General features: G+C 40.5%; 1 protein-coding gene across 3 annotated transcripts in view; it reads right to left on the reverse strand.

Annotated features, from left to right (window-relative positions):
• Positions 1 to 9,004, reverse strand: part of MTF2 (metal response element binding transcription factor 2) — a 74,021-nt gene extending 65,017 nt beyond the window's left edge. For 2 of the 3 annotated variants that reach the window (XM_005894687.2, XM_005894683.2), the window contains exon 1: positions 8,728 to 9,003. Coding sequence is in view for 1 of the 3 variants with exons in the window: in XM_005894683.2 (XP_005894745.1) it covers positions 8,728 to 8,732 (5 nt within the window). In the remaining 2 variants the exon portion in view is untranslated. Of the gene's footprint in view, positions 1 to 8,727 lie in introns of all 3 variants that reach the window. The other variant, XM_070367670.1, reaches the window with a different exon arrangement.
• Between the last annotated feature and the right edge of the window lie 8,363 nt (positions 9,005 to 17,367).

A 17,367-nucleotide genomic window follows, 5' to 3' on the forward strand; every position in this document is an offset into this window, starting at 1 on the left:
TTCTCATTTTTTAATTTTCTTAGTTTTAATTTATAATCAGTAAATATTAAGAGATGACTCTTGAAAAATTTTTTGTGATTCTCAATAATTAAGAGTGTAAAGCAGGGACATTTCCCTGGTGGTTCCGTGGTCAAGAATCCACCTTCCAATGCAGGAACTCGGGTTCCATCCCCGGTTGGGGAGCTAGGATTCCACATGACTGAGGGCAACTAAGCCCACGCACTGCAACTAGAGAGCCCCTGAGCCATGCCTCAACTTAGATCCCATGCTGCCAAAAACAAACAAATATTTTTTAAAGGGGGGGGTATTGTAAAGGGTTCCTGAGACCAAAAAATTTGAGAATCACTGCACCAGTGAATACTACAAGAATATTCTAAATTTTTAATCTTTGCAAATGACCACTTTTGTTTGTTCCTCTCTAAATGAATAGCAAAAACTCTTGAAATAAAAAAAAGGAAAAAGATTATATTCTGAAGCCTGTTTTTGAAAAAGAAAAATCTAAGAGACAGATTTAGACATGAAGTGGAAAATACTGTGAGACCTAGAAAAAACATAAAAGAGGACACTCAGGAAAAACTTGATTTGGGGAATAATTCAATTCCCCTTGACAATTCCCATCAACCTAAAGGAAAGCCAGTGCCCACTGTTTTCATTATAATCTAGAACCTTAATTAAGAACTTCCTAGCTAATGAAAGAAAAAAAAACAACCCTCCTTATAATATCCCTAAATAAGTCGATGATCTAGCCTCTGTTTAAATGTTTCCCTGAAAAGAGAATTCTCTAATTCATAGCTCCTAAATGCAATGGCAGCCCACTCCAGTACTCTTGCCTGGAAAATCCCATGGATGGAGGAACCTGGAAGGCTGCAGTCCGTGGGGTCGCTGAGGGTCGGACATGACTGAACGACTTCACTTTCACTTTTCACTTCCATGCATTGGAGAAGGAAATGGCAACCCGCTCCAGTGTTCTTGCCTGGAGAATCCCAGGGACGGGGGAGCCTGGTGGGCTGCCGGCTATGGGGTCGCACAGAGTCGGACATGACTGAAGTGACTCAGCAGCAGCTCAGCAGCAGCAAATTCAATTTTACAAAACCTTTAACAGTTCGCAAAGTCCCCAGTCTACAAAGTTCCATTAACTACTTTATTAACCTCTTATTTAAAGTATTTTAAATGAGTATGATGGAAACAGTACTAAAATAATTTTCAAGTATGAAAAACATGTCTATTATTAGTCTTCCTTTTGTAAGCTCTTAGTAATGTTTTAGTAAGAACTGCTAAGTTCCTAAACTTGATCCCAGAACAAAATTCAGTACTTCTTAACCCTGGCTGCAAAACAAAATCAACTGGGAAGAATTTTTAAACACAAAAATATACAAAAGCTTGCACCAAATTTCTCAAATCAGAATCTCTAGGGTGTGAGTTCTAGGAAACTGGTCTTTGTTTTGGTTTGGTTTTTCAGTTCTATGGGTGCTTATCTAAGGTGAGTTAGCACCACTGGTCAACCCAAAATACCAAGAGCTGGTATTTTTCAAATTTTAATATGGTTTTTAAAAATTCAACATGCAGTTCAGTAACACTTCTAAAAATAGTATACTCAACAGGATACATGGCAATTTAGCTAACATGTTTGAAGTCATACTTATGAATAGGGAAAAATAAATTATTCATTATTTGACATACTCGTCATCTGGAGAGGGAAGTTGCAGAGGGTGTTTTTAATGTATAGGTTTCATCATAGGTACTTCTCTTGTTCTATACAACTCTTCAGGAAAAAGATTTTGGAAAATAATACTAAACAATTACATTGGACCTAGAGTTTTTAAAGCGCTTTCTCCTTTATTTTCCTTCTTGACCCTCCCAGCAATCCTGTGAATAACATATGTGGGTAACATCCCTGTTTCATAAGTAAAGAAACTAAAACTGCTGCAGAGTTAGTAGATTAAACAAAAACCCAAATCTTCTGAGTGAACATTCAGTACTTTCCAGTAGATAACTGTGTCTTTCCACTTCAACCCCCCACTACAACCTAAAAAAATTGTGGGAGCTTTATCTGCAATATAAACTTCATTAGTAAGAGTAGAGAAAAACAAAAGTTGACTATTTTTAGAACCTGACCAACTGAAACCAAACCAAATTTGCCCTCGTCTTGCTATGCCTGCTTTGGTCCATTTTTGTCCCCCTAATTTTTATTTTTTAATCAAACATTTTAGTTTGAGATAATGGTATTTTATAAGCAGCTGTAAGAAATAATAGATTCTGTGTAACTCTTATCCAATGGTAGCATCTTTGAAAACTGCATAATAATATCACAAGCAAAAATATTAACATCAATACAGTCAAGATACTAATATTTCCATCATCACAAGAATCCCTCACATTACCTTGTTCCCCTAATTTTTATATCCTCATCTTAGGGAACATTTGGAAGTAAACGTGCTAGAGTTCACAGGGCCACAAAGACTGAGTGACTGAACAACAACTCATTAAGTCCCTACTCGGTTTTATCCATTCAAAGTAACAGAACTGACTTCACAAGCCATTAAAAAAACCTTTATGTTACACCCTTAAAGTGTTGGTTAGGACTGTCACCACATAATGTTAAGATTCTTAAGCCACTACTATAATATCCCTTGTAGAATAGAATTTTTCAAGCTAAGACTGCAGTTACAATTTTATGAAACAAAAATTTTAACAGATATGCATACTGCCAAGATTCCAGTATTTATATTAGGTGAATTATATAAATTAAAGTGAATTGTAATTAGGGAGACGGAGGAGCCTGAGAAAAGCTACATGTGAGGTTCCTAGGAAGAAAAAAATATTCTATGATACCATGATAGAATATATATAATTATATCCATTTGTCAAAACTGTACTGGAATTAGGGAATGGTTTCTTAGGTATGACATCAAACGCACAAGCAAGGGATTTCCCTGATAGCTCAGTGGTCAAGAATACAATGCAGGAGGCATGCGTTCGATCCCCCATCCCGGAAGATTCCACATGCTGCGGAGCAACTAAGCCCAAGCTCCACAGCTACTGAGCCAGCACTCCAGAGGCCAAGTACCTTACATACCTAGCCCACATGCTGCAACTACTGAAGCCCAGGCGCCCTAGAGCCTATGCTCCACAAGAGAGGCCACCGCAATGAGAAACTGATACACCTATCTAGAGAAAAGCCTCAGCAACAATGAAGACTCGGCACAGCTGAAAAATGATAGTAATAACAAAAAAAACCACAAGCAAAAAAGAAAAAGGGGATAAATCAAACATCTTCAAAATTGAAAACTTCTGTGTTTCAATGGACATCATTAAGTGAAAAGACAACCCACAGGTGATAACTGTACATCATACATTTGATAAGGGACTTGGATTCAAAATACACAAAAATGCTTACAACTCTCACTAAAAAGAGAATCCAATTTTTTTTAAGAGGCAAAGGACCTGAATAGGCAGTTATTCAAACAAGATATACCACAACCCAAATAACCACAGGGTTTAAAACATGTAACAGCATTAGCCATCAGGGTAATGCAAATCAAAACCACAATGAGATACCACTGCACATCCAGTAGGATGGTTATAATCAAAAAGACAAGTATAAGCAAGGATTTGGAGAAGGCAATGGCAACCCACTCCAGTACTCTTGCCTGGAAAATCCCGTGGACGCAGGAGCCTGGAAGGCTGCAGTCCATGGGGTCGCTAAGAGTCGGACACGACTCAGCGACTTCACTTTCACTTTTCACTTTCATGCACTGAAGAAGGAAATGGCAACCCGCTCCAGTGTTCTTGCCTGGAGAATCCCAGGCACGGGGGAGCCTGGTGGCTGCCATCTATGGGGGTCACACAGAGTCAGACAAGACTGAAGCGACTTAGCAGCAGCATAAGCAAGAATATGGAGAAAATGGAACCCCTGTAGTTGCTGGTGAGGCTATAAAAGGGTCCAGGGCCTTTGGAAAATGGTTTGGCAGCTCCTCAAAACTTTAAATACAGAGGTATCATCTGACCCAGTAATTCCACTCATAGCTATGTAACTAAAAGAAATGGCAGTACATGTCCATACAAACCCTGCATATGTATGTGTACAGTAGCATTATTCATTAATAGCCAAAAAGTGGGGATAAAACATCAATGAACTGATGAATGAATAAACAAACTGTAGTATGTCCATACAATGAAATATATTTTAACCATAAAAAGGAAGTACTTACTACAAGTGCTACAACATGGATGTACCTTGAAAACATTACAACAGGTTAAAGTAGCCGAACACAAAAGGCCTCAAAAATGTATGATTCCACTCGTATGAAATGTTCAAGATAGGCAAAATACAAACATAGAAAGTAGATTAGTGGTTGTCCAGGGTAGGGGTAGGGAAGAATAAAGAGTGCAGCCATGAAATTAAAAGACGCTTACTCCTTGGAAGGAAAGTTATGACCAACCTAGATAGCATATTCAAAAGCAGAGACATTACTTTGCCAACAAAGGTTCGTCTAGTCAAGGCTATGGTTTTTCCTGTGGTCATGTATGGATGTGAGAGTTGGACTGTGAAGAAGGCTGAGCACCGAAGAATTGATGCTTTTGAACTGTGGTGTTAGAGAAGACTCTTGAGAGTCCCTTGGACTGCAAGGAGATCCAACCAGTCCATTCTGAAGATCAGCCCTGGGATTTCTTTGGAAGGAATGATGCTAAAGCTGAAACTCCAGTACTTTGGCCACCTCACGTGAAGAGTTGACTCACTGGAAAAGACTCTGATGCTGGGAGGGATTGGGGGCAGGAGGAGAAGGGGACGACAGAGGATAAGATGGCTGTATGACATTACTGACTCGATGGACGTGAGTCTGAGTGAACTCCGGGAGTTGGTGATGGACAGGGAGGCCTGGCGTGCTGTGATTCATGGGGTCGAAAAGAGTTGGACACGACTGAGCGACTGATCTGATCTGATCTGACTAATGAATACAGACTTTCGTTTTGGGGTAAAGAAAATGTTCTGAAATTAGATAATGATGATGGCTGCACAACTCTGAATATACTAAAAATCACTGAATTGTAAATTAAAAGGGTACATACATGTGAATTATGTATGTATGCATGCTAAGTCACTTCAGTTGTGTCCAACTCTTTGCAACCCCATGGACGTAGTCCCCCCCAAGCTCCTCTGTCCATGGGATTTCCCAGGCAAGAATACTGAAGTGGGTTGCCTTTTCTTCCTCCAGGGGATCTTTCCAACCCAAGTATCGAACCTGCATCTCCTGAGGTTCCTGCACTGCAGGTGGACTTTTTACCACCGAGCCACCAGAGAAGCCCAAAATGCTGCCTCTCCCTTATGACTGTGTGCCTGCCCGCTAAGACGCTTCAGTCATATCAGATTCTTTGCAACTCTATAGACTGTAGCCCGGCAGGTCTCTCTGTCCATGGGATTCTCCAGGCAGAATCCCATGGATTCTTGTTGCCGTGCCCTCCTCCAGGTAATCTTCCCAACCCAGGGATGAACCCATGTCTCTTATGTCTCCTACATGAGTAAGCGGGTTCTCTACCGCTACCCCACCTGGGAAGCTTCCAAGTATATGTATATATAAATATAAAACATGCATTATATCTCAAGCTATTAAAGTGTAGAGTTAATATCTGCATTTCAACATGTATAAATTTTCCATCAAAAAGCTCTTTATACTTCTTTCTGTTCATTTTGTATGTGTTGAAATTTTATGTGTAAAAATAACAAATTATTTTAAATAGCAAAGTAAACTAATTTTCTTAAAATCCATTTCTGTTGTTTTTGACGAAAGAAAAAGAATCTTGTATCTTAAAAAAAAACAAGAGACATTGCTACCTTCATTATTCTTTTGCAATGTTATGTGAAAACAGATACATGACAGAAGACATGGTGTGTGCAAAAATGAAGATTACTTCACCTTAAAAGGTACAAAGAGAATGTGAATCCCTTCAGTTCAAAGATAGTTCCTTACCCTCGGGTTCGTGTGGTTTCCATGGTTAATGGGTTTGACAATTCCTAATAAATGGATGCAATACTGTGCTGTCCCATACAGCAGTCACATATGGCCATTTTAATTTTAGTTTAAATGAAGTATATTAAATTATAAATTCAATTATCAGCCTCACTAGTTACATTTCTAGTGTTTAACACCACATGGGCCTATGGCTACCATACTGGGTACAGCAGATATAGACAGCTGCCATCACTGCAGAAAGTTCCATTGGAGAACACTACTCGAACACATTAAAAAACATCCACAGAGAAACCATCATAGTCCAATTCAGGGTTGTTATACTGTATTTTGGGCTTCCCAGGTGGCACTAGTGGTAAAGAACCCGCCTGCCAATGCAGAAGATGTAAAACACGCGGGTTAGATCCCTGGGTCAGATTCCTGGGTCAGGAAGAACGTGGCAATTCACTCCAGTACTCTTGCCTGGAGAATCCCATGGACAGAGGAGCCTGGCAGGCTCCAGTCCATATGGTTGCAAAGATTAGGACAGGACTGAAACAACTTAACACACACATACATATACTGTATTTTGCTACAAGAAACAAATCTTGAAGAACAGGGAAAACAAAGCATAATATATCAACAAAGAAATATCATTCATGGAAGTTTAGACTGACTAAAGCTAGAGTTAAATTTTACTTTCAGAACGACTAAGCTACAGATGTTGGCCTTGGCAAATGCTCAGAGGCAAATTTCCCCATCTGTTAAACTAGATTTCACTATACTGCCAGTTTCCTAAAGTCAGATGTAAAGATTATGCTGAAATATAAAGCAAAGTATCCTTTCAGTCAAAGATGTAATGAAAAGGTCTATTTATAATCCATGACATCAAAGAGTTTATGACCCATAGCAAAATACACAGAATAAAATTAATTTCCTAATTGAGTTCTGAGGTAACAGGCATAATTAAAAGCATAATTAAATACATTGTTTTGCCTAGATATAATGTTTAGCCAGATGATTTCTATACTTCTACTTCTAAAACTGTGAGTGCGCTTCTTCCCCGTAGGTATAGATTTCGTTAATGCCCTCTGACATGAATGTGCAGTATCAGGAAACAGGTGCACTTTTAATTCAAATATTTTAAAATATTTTTAGCACTTAAAAAAAAATGGAGGTGAACAAATTTAAAATGTGAATTCAAATAGATTTTTATATTTGGAAACCTAAAAAAACAGAAACAAAAAGCTTCACCTCATATTCCCATCCCAAGTTATCACTTCAAACGTTTGCTTGGAGGGTGAACAACATTCCAAATATCAAGGGATCGAACCTGGGGCTCCCGCATTGCAGGCGGATTCTTTACCAGCTGAGCTCCCAGGGAAGCCCCAAGAATATAACAGAAATTTAAAATCAGCTCTTTCCTTGCTAAAACTACTGGGCACTTAAAGCTTAGTCAAATCAGTTCCATTTAAAGCATTTCAAACGTCCGAAAAGGTCACTCATTAATTGACGCACACTGTATTTTATCCACACTAAATACTTTTAAATGCACTGTCTTTGCAATCCACTGCCAAAGAAATTCTCGAGAATGAAAACATGAAACTGAAACCAACCTACAGCCAGGGTGTACAGAAGGGTCACCTGGAATCAATCCGAAGGAGAAAGTTACTACTACCGGAGCATCTGGAGTCAAATCAGCCCTATATACATACTTCTAGTTCTATACTGACCTCACATGGTGCTTTCCTACATTATACACAGGCCTACCTAGGTTTATATATTTGAATTAGTAAATGGACTGTATCTTCAACCAAAGTTAAATGTTTTAAAGAATAGAATAGCATTTCATACCCCTTTTCCCATTGTTCTCGAACCCTTACAGTTCGTCAAATCACCCCGATAAATCCATCTCATCTGTTCCCTCTAGTTGCTTCCCAAGAAAAATTCTAACAACCAAGGACGCCAGATTGTAAAACACACAGTTAAGAGTTCTGGCACTACTAAAACATGTTAAGAAATCTTGGCAAATTAGTTAAAATCTCTTAAGCCGTAATTACCTCAGTTGTAAAGTGAATACAATAATACAAATCTACATCCGAGCAGGCATTAACAGTTAGACTTAATTAAACAGAAGAATTGCCTCAGATTTTTGGTGGGCTCCGAATATAAGGTACCTCTCGCCCATCTCACACTTTTCCTTCCACTTCTTCCCTTTAAGTTTGCAGGGTTTGCTCTCAGGCTCTACTTAGTGTTCCCCTTGACCTCACACATCCTGCCCTTCTACTCTATCCCCATACTCCAATTCCATGCAATTTCACCACCCTCCCGTTTCAAGCGGCTACTTCCCTTTGCGCCCTCTAAGGTCCCAGACAACCCCTTCACTCAGGTCCCCACATCTCCCTCAGTCCCCATTTCCTAACGGCTCCTCCCCTCGGTTCCCCACCCCCTCATCACCAGGTTCATCCTGCCCCTCCAACCGTCTCCCGCCCCAGGTTCCTTCCTGCCCCTCCAAACACAGCTTCCCCGTCTCAACGTTTCATCTTGTTCCTGCAACCGACATCCCCCAATGCCCTGCTCGCTCCTTTAGTCCCTATTTTCTGCAGTACCCAACTGACTACTCCTTTCCATCCATTCTTTTCAAGGCACCCCCATACACATACTGGAGCCCCCACCCCCACCTTGAGCCTCCATCTTTCCCTTTTGCTTCCTTTCTTCCTTCTCCCCACCCCCTCCACCTCCTCCGGAAGAGCCTGGTTCCCAGGCCAAGGTCTCTCACCTCATTCGGTCACTTCAGTGGTGCCAACCGCTTCATACAGGAAAAAACAACCAATCACGACCCCGTGGGCGCTTCCCTTGCGAGTCCGAGCACTTACTAGGCACCCGCCCCACCGGGCACCCCGCACAGACACACGCACAAACCGAGGTCGTGGGGACGAGGGTTGGGGAGGGGTAGAGTGAGCGTTCTTACACCGGCCTCAAACACAGCCCACTTCGCTACAACCCTTCGCCATTTTGGTTTCCCGCGGACTGCCGGTGCATTCTGGGAAAGCGGAGCGCCTCCGGTGCCGAATGGCAGCTCTCCAGAGCCGCGAGGGGGCGGGGACTGCGGAGCTAGCGCGGAAGAACACCGCGCTCTGCGTCCGCGGCTAGAGCTGAACAAAGAAGGACTCTTTGACTTTGTGGTGGACTAAGTCCTTCCGCCGCCGGCGCTAACACAATAGTGAATCGTGTTCTCTGGTCTATCGGCTGTCCTGCGGCTGTTTCTGTTACAGAGGAAGGCTTGTGTTTAACTTTCATGTTGCATGTTCTTTTCCTGACAAATGGGACGGTAACCCTTAACGTCTTGCCCTGCCAATTTTCTTTCTATGGAGAAAATCTCTTACCTTCATCCTGAGGCCTGTTCGAATTTCATTCAGCGGGGAAGAGGCCCGGGACGTCAGAATCACATTTTGTTCGGCGATTATTGTCCAGCTCCAAATTCCTTCCTGTCAGGAGATTTTCTCACTTTTTTCCCTGACGATGAAAGATTTCTGTGCTTATCTGCTTGGCAGATCCTTACTAATTGTGATGAAATCTGAGAATAATTTCGTCCTAAGTGGTTTATTTTGGGAATATAAAACTTTTTTGTACTAGAGCAGACCCTTAGCCTACGAATATTCTGCTGCAGATGGCCTAAGTGACAGAGAGTGAATGCTTGTCTCTGTGACTTCTACTTAGATAAAGCCCAACTCCTCTTAATAGCCACATATGGTACCTTTGTTTATACCTGTCAAAATACTCTTAAAAATAATTTTTAATTTTTGTCTCATTACTTCACAGGTATAATTAGTACTATGTTTTCCCGTCTAAGAAGACAGCCTCAATCTGCTACCTTTCAAGTTTCACTTTTATAATAACCTATTTTCTCATAAATTTGTCTTCAATCCCCTTCACACTTTTGGTTGAATAGAGTTTAACTTATTTTTAAAAAGGTATACTTGCTGTGCAGCTAAACCTAATCACAGAACATCAGTTTTAGAGAACATTTGGTCTAAATTCCCCTCAACAATTCTCTCAAGTGGTCATCAAGCCTCAGCTTCAACATCTTTAGTGGTTCGGTACCTTGGAGGCAGTCTTGCCGATTTCACAAACGCTATTAATTAGAAAGTCCGACCTTTTATAAATGTACAATCTGCCTTCCTGTAATTTCCACTTACTGGTCTAACTTTTAGCTTCTTTAGCCACACAAAAGTGTTCTGATCTTTTATACATTAGAGAAGTCAATGATGCCTGTCTTTGGGGGGAAAAAAAGTTTACTTTTTCCCTATGTAAACATATGAGTACAGAAGTGCAATCATTTCATTTTAGGAAGCCAGGTGCTCAGGGAATCGAGGGCAGTGAGGGAGTCACAGTAAAATGCAAAGAATTTCTGTAACTGTGGTCTCAGAAATTACTGCTAAGTAAGCAATGTGCCATGGATTAGAACCTTAGTTCAGTCGCTCAGTCGCGTCCGACTCTTTGCTGCTGCTTAGTCGCTTCAATCGTGTCGACTCTGTGCGACCCCATCGACGGCAGCCCACCAGGCTCCCCGAGTCCCTGAGATTCTCCAGGCAAGAACACTGGAGTGGGTTGCCATTTCCTTCTCCAATGCATTAAAGTGAAAAGTGAAAGTGAACTTGCTCAGTCGTGTCTGACTCCTAGCGACCCCATGGACTGCAGCCTACCAGGCTCCTCCGCCATGGATTTTCCAGGCAAGAGTACTGGAGTGAGGTGCCATTGCCTTCTCTGGTCCGACTCTTTGCGACCCCATGAATCGCACGCAGCACGCCAGGCCTCCCTGTCCATCACCGACTCCGGGAGTTCACCCAGACTCAAGTCCATCGAGTCAGTAATGCCATCCAGCCATCTCATCCTCTGTCGTCCCCTTCTCCTCCTGCCCCCAATCCCTCCCAGCATCAGAGTCTTTTCCAATGAGTCAACTCTTCGCATGAGGTGGCCAAACTACTGGAGTTTCAGCTTCAGCATCATTCCTTCCAAAGAAATCCCAGGGCTGATCTCCTTCAGAATGGACTGGTTGGATCTCCTTGCAGTCCAAGGGACTCTCAAGAGTCTTCTCCAACACCACAGTTCAAAAGCATCAATTCTTCGGCGCTCAGCCTTCTTCACAGTCCAACTCTCACATCCATACATGACCACTGGAAAAACCATAGCCTTGATCAGATGGACCTTTGTTGGCAAAGTAATGTCTCTGCTTTTGAATATGCTATCTAGGTTGGTCATAACTTTCCTTCCAAGGAGTAAGCGTCTTTTAATTTCATGGCTGCAGTCACCATCTGCAGTGATTTTGAAGAAACAAATGTGGAACCTCTCAGATGTACAAAGCAAAACACAACTCCAATCCAAGTAAACTGTACTCTTTATTGTTATGTATTTCTCTGATGGTCATACGGGTTCCTCACAAAAATTCTGGTTCTCCTTTCTTCCAGACACAGAGTAAAATTGCATTTTATTGCACCTAGAGTTAGGTATGGCTGTGTAACTCATTTTTGCCAATAAAATGGAAGAGAAAATCAATCAGTTTCTAGGAAAATCTTTAAGAGGCAATTGCACAGCCCCTCTTCTGCTTGCTGTGTTGATCCTGGAAGCATGTGTTATGATGGAATATCTTTCATTTTGGGTCCCTAAATGAAAACAGCAGAGACTAACATTGTGCAGCCATCACCACAATCCAGTTTTAGAAGATTTTCACCACCTTAAAAAAAGTCATTATGCGCATTTATAATCGATCCTTGTTTCAACTCCTGATGCTACTGCTGCTGCTGCTAAGTCACTTGAGTCGTGTCCGACTCTGTGCAACCCTGGAGACGGCAGCCCACCAGGGTCTGCCACCCCTGGGATTCTCCAGGCAAGAACACTGGAGTGGGTTGGCATTTCCTTCTCCAATGCATAAAAGTGAAAAGTGAAAAGTGAAAGTGAAGTCGCCCAGTCGTGTCCGACTCTTAGCGACCCCATGGACTGCAGCCCACCAGGCTCCTCCATCCATGGGATTTTCCAAACAAGAGTACTGGTGTGGGGTGCCATTGCCTTCTCCGACTCCTAACCCCAGGCAATCTGTTATCTGTTGCTGTAGATTTGCCTTTTCTGGCCATTTCATATGAATGGACTCATACAATGTGTAGTCTTTTGGTCTGACCTCTTTCACTCAGCACAATGTTTTTGAGGTTCATTCACATTGTACCATGCGTCCCTAGTTCTTTCCTTTCTATTGTTGAATAGTACTCCACTGTATCAATGTATTCTATTTTGTTATCCATTCACCAGTTTGTGGCTACTATGAATAATCTGCTATGAATATTTGTGTACAACTCTTGTGTAGATACTTGTTTTTGTTTTTCTTTCATAGATTCCTACAAGTGGAATTGCTGCATTGTATAGTCAGTTTATATTAAACCTTTTAAGATGCTGCCAAACTGTTTTCCAAAATGTGAGCAGGAGAAGTATGTGGGAGGGTTCTGATTTCTTCACAGCCTCACCAGTATTTGTTATTGTTTATCTTTTTTATTTTACTCTTCCAGTGGGAATGAAGTAGTTTCTCATGATTTCAATCTGATTTTCCCTAATGGCTAATGATGTTGAGCATCTTTTCATGTGCTTATTAGCCCTTCTTACATCTTTTTTGGTGAAGCATGTATTCAAATCTTTTACCCACTTTTTAACTGTATTGTTTGTCTTTTTCAAGTTATAAAAAGTCTCTATGTATCCTGAATACAAATCCTTTATCAGATACATGATTAGCAAATTTTTTCCCAGTCTATGGTTTGTCTTTTCATTTTCTTAGTGGTATCTTTTGAAGCACTAAAGTTTCTTAATTTTGATGAAGTCCAGTGTACCTTTTTTCAGTGCCATATGCTTTCTTTAAAATTTTTATTTATTTCTTTAGTTGAAGGATAATTGCTTTACAGAATTTTATTGGTTTCTGCCAAACATCAACATAAATCAGCCATAGGTATAAATATGCCCCCCCCATCTTGAACCTCCCTTCCATCTTCCTCTCCATCCCACCCATCTAGGTTGTTACAGAGCCTCTGTTTGAATTCTCTGAATCATACAGCAAATTCCCATTGGCTATCTGTTTTACATAGGGTAATATAAGTTTCCATGTTATTCTCTCCATACATCTCACCTCTACATCCTCCTTCCCGCCCCCATGTCCATAAGTCTGTTTTATGTGTTTGTGTCTCTATTGTTGCCCTGAAGAAAATTTCATTAGTACCGTCTTTCTGGATTCCATATATATGCATAGTATATGATATTTATCTTTCCCTTTCTGACTTACTTCACTCTGTATAATAGGCTCTGGATTCATTCACCTCATTAAAACTGACTCAAATGCATTCCTTTTTATGGATGAGTAATATTCCATGCCATATGCTTTTGATGTTATTTATAAGAACTCTTTGCCTGACCCAAGATCACAAAGATCTTCTATTCTGAAAATTGTATAGGTTTAGTTCTTATGTTTAAATCTGTGACCCATCTGAGTTAATTTTTGTGTACACTGTGAGATATAGGCCTGTATTCATCTTTTTGCATGTAGATATTTAGAGATATAAACTATTGTTATATTAAGCCACTGTAATTTGGAATTGTTTGCCACCCAGAATATTTTAGTTTACTCTGACTGAAACAGTCCAGATATCTTAATATGTAACACAACTCAATAATAGCATTTAGCTCTCTACTGTATTCAAAGCCAAAAATGAAAAATGCAAAAATTAAAATATGAGGTAATTCTCAAATTTTGTAAAAATTTATAATTGAAAAATCACAAGGAATGTATAAACTTAAGAGCTGTCAATTATTAGCTATTACTCTTTGTAGGGAAAAGCTAGAAGACCTTTTGCATTGTTCATTGTGCAGAGATAGAAATGCAAATAACCAGAGAAGACAAAGAAACGTACCCTTATAGAGTTTGCTTTCACTGATCTGAAAAGCAAAATGGATCTGAAACTGTACTATTAGTCTTCTTTTATTAAGTTATAAGAAGTCTTTATATATACTGAATACATAAAAAAAGAATGTTTTCATAATAATCATATAAAAAAAGATGTATTAAAATTCCCTTCCTTCTTATCCAAAGCTTAAACATGGCAACTTACTCCAAGGAGGAGCCTGATGGGCTATAGTCCATGGGATCACAAAGAGTCAGACACGACTGAGCAACTAACACTTAAACGATGATGAATATAATATAAACATTACTTTTAAACTCATTTATCTGTTGTAACAGTATATATAGAAAATTTAGATCCTTCATATAATACATCTTAAAATATAGTGTGCCCCTTATCAGTTTATTGCCTACCATTTCAAAATTCACCCTTTATTACATGCTTTGTGAAAATGGGTGTGGATCCTTTAAATATTTTTCCCTCACCAGCAGCACATGCACCTTCCTCAAGCTTTTCAAATTACCTTTCCCCTACCCTTATAGCTCAATTGGTAAAGAATCCACCTGCAATACAGGAGACCCCGGTTCGATTCCTGGGTTGGGACGATCCACTGGAGAAGGGATAGGCTACCCACTCCAGTATTCTTGGGCTTTCTTTGTGGCTCAACTCATAAAGAATCCACCTGCAATGCGGGAGACCTTGGTTCCATCCCTGGGTTGGGAAGATCCCCTGGAGAAGAGAAAGGCTACCCACTCCAATATTCTGGCCTAGAGGATTCCATGTACTGTATAGTCCATAGGGTCACAAAGAGTCGAACACAACTGACCAACCTTCACTCACTCATTCCCCTACCCTAATCCCAGAAGAATTTATTGTGCTTCTTTAAAGTGATACTTGTGCTGTCCTGGCAATCAAAATTTAAGGTAAGTGAAAACTGTGTGTGCAGTCAAAACAAATCACTCAATTCAGAGTCATAAGGGAACCACAGATAGACCAGTGGTTCAGACTCCATGCTTCTGTTGCTGCGGGCATGGACTGGATTCCTAGGGGAACTAAGGTCATATATGCTGCATGGTATAGCACCCTGCCCCGCCCCCCCAAAAAAGAGTCATAAGAACTAGGTTCCAACTCATGCTTGTGACACACCTTGGTTATGACACAAGCTTCTGAAAATGAAATCACTGAAAGCTAGGAGGAAGGGGATAAGAGAGAGAGAGAGAAAGAATTATCTGTCTTTATCTGCTTTGCTCTGCTACTTTTCCACTGAGTGTTCAAAAATGTGGACAAGGTAAGAGAGAAAGCATAATGTGAAAGGTGGAATAACAAAAGCAAGAACCCTGGAAGACAAAGGACCTCAGTCACTGGCTAGCTTCTCACTTTATTAGCTGAATGATCTTGGGCCAGGTTCCTAAATTCTCACAACCTGAGCTTCTTTGTCTGTTCAATGGGGAGGATAAGACTATCAACATTAAAGCTTTATCATTTGGATTAAATGAAAATATGTGTAAAAGTATTTTATTTTTTTCTCTTACAGCAATTATTACATGTCTGACTCCCCTGATTCAACTGCGAGCTTCTTGAGGGTAGGCAGGCATTACTATTCTTTATATTCCTATCCCTGGAAATACATCTGGACCATAGATTTATCTTTATATAAATAAAATTATAAATGGTTATTTATTTAACAATAAATAATAGAAAAACTATGCCATACAGTGTTCAGGACAGGGTACAAGCATTGATAATATATACCTACAAAGCTGGAGGGCTTAGAATCTGGAGGTAGTGCCATTAATAAGCAATTGAGATACAATACAAATGTACAAAAGTGTGAAAGGGTGTGATGTACGCTAGGAATGAGAACAAATTTAGTGAAACCAGAAGGCAATGGCACCCCACTCCAGTACTCTTGCCTGGAAAATCCCATGGATGGAGGAGCCTGGTGGGCTACAGTCCATGGGGTTGCTAGGAGTCAGACACGACTGAGCAACTTCACTTTCACTTTTCACTTTCAAGCATTGGAGAAGGAAATGGCAACCCACTCCAGTGTTCTTGCCTGGAGAATCCCAGGGACGGGGGAGCCTGTTGGGTTGCTGTCTATGGGGTCGCACAGAGTCGGACACGACTCAAGCAACTTAGCAGCAGCAGCAGCAGCAGTGTGAAAGATTGAAAGATGATTGGGTCTTATTGTGAGAGACCTCATATGACAAGTAATATCAGTCAAGACTTTTTTGATTGCAAGGGTCACAATTGTAACCAGGATAAGCCTTGGAAGGGTGGAAACCCTTGCCTTGGTATTGTCTGGAAACAGAAACTAAAAAGATAGAAGGAATCTCTACCTCTCTCTCAGTGTCTCTCTCAGACTATCTCTCTCAATCCCCCCACCCCACCCCACCCCTGCTATCTCTCTCTCTCCTTTCTTCTCCTCTCTAAATGATGTTTCATTTTCTTCTACAAATGGCCTTCACTGTTTAGTGGGAAAGAGGTCTTTTAGGAAGGTTACATTTTCTGTAGCAACCAGTTAAGAAAAGGGAATTTTCTCCTTCTGCCTCCTTTCCCCACTTCTACTTCCCACCTTTAGAGTTCCAGCCATAAAAATCCCAGGGAAGGATTCTGTTGGACTAGTCTTGGGTCACATGCCCAATCTCAACGGTGTGTCATAGGCAAGAAGATGAGATATTCAACATAAATTGGATCAGTGCCCATCCCTGTAGCCAAAAAAGTGGAGTCTTATTAGCTGCCATCACAAAAGGCAGATAATTGGCCTGGGAGATAAGATGTTTTCCCAAAGAGAAGTTGCTATTTTGAGCTATCAAAATATTTTGAATCTACTAACATGCAATGAAGTTTGAACTTCCATTATTATAATAATAGTAATAATAATAATTATTGAATGTTTACCCTCTGCTAAGACATGTGAAAAAGTACTTTACGTATGCTATTTTGTTTAATATTCTCAACAACCCTATGAAGCAGTTATTATCAATTCCTATTTTATAGATGAAGCAACTGAAGTACAGAGAAGATAAGCAAATTGTCCAGGGTTGTACAATAGTAAGTGAAGATTTGAATTCTTTTTTCTCTTTTTTTTTTTTGGCCACACCACACCATTTGCAGAATCTTACTTCTCACACCAGCGATTGAACCAGGGCCACCACAATGAAACACCGGGGAAATCCCTGAATCCAGTTTTGTTTGACTCCGGAGACCACTCTTTACTTTTTTCTATTTTTTTCAAACTTTAAAGTTTTTATTTTGTATTGGTGTATAGCCGATTAACAATGTTGTGGCAGTTTCAGGTAAACAGCGAAGGGACTCAGCCATATACATGCATACATCAATTCTCCCCCAGAAACCCCTCCCATCCAGGCTGGCACATAACATTGAGCAGAGTTCCATGTGCTATACTATAAGTCCTTGTTAGTTATCCATTTTAAATATAGCAGTGTGTACATGACCTTTCCAATATCTCCTAACTGTCCCTT

The sequence above is a fragment of the Bos mutus genome, chromosome 3, assembly GCF_027580195.1.
Source record: "Bos mutus isolate GX-2022 chromosome 3, NWIPB_WYAK_1.1, whole genome shotgun sequence".
NCBI classification, from domain to species: domain Eukaryota; kingdom Metazoa; phylum Chordata; class Mammalia; order Artiodactyla; family Bovidae; genus Bos; species Bos mutus.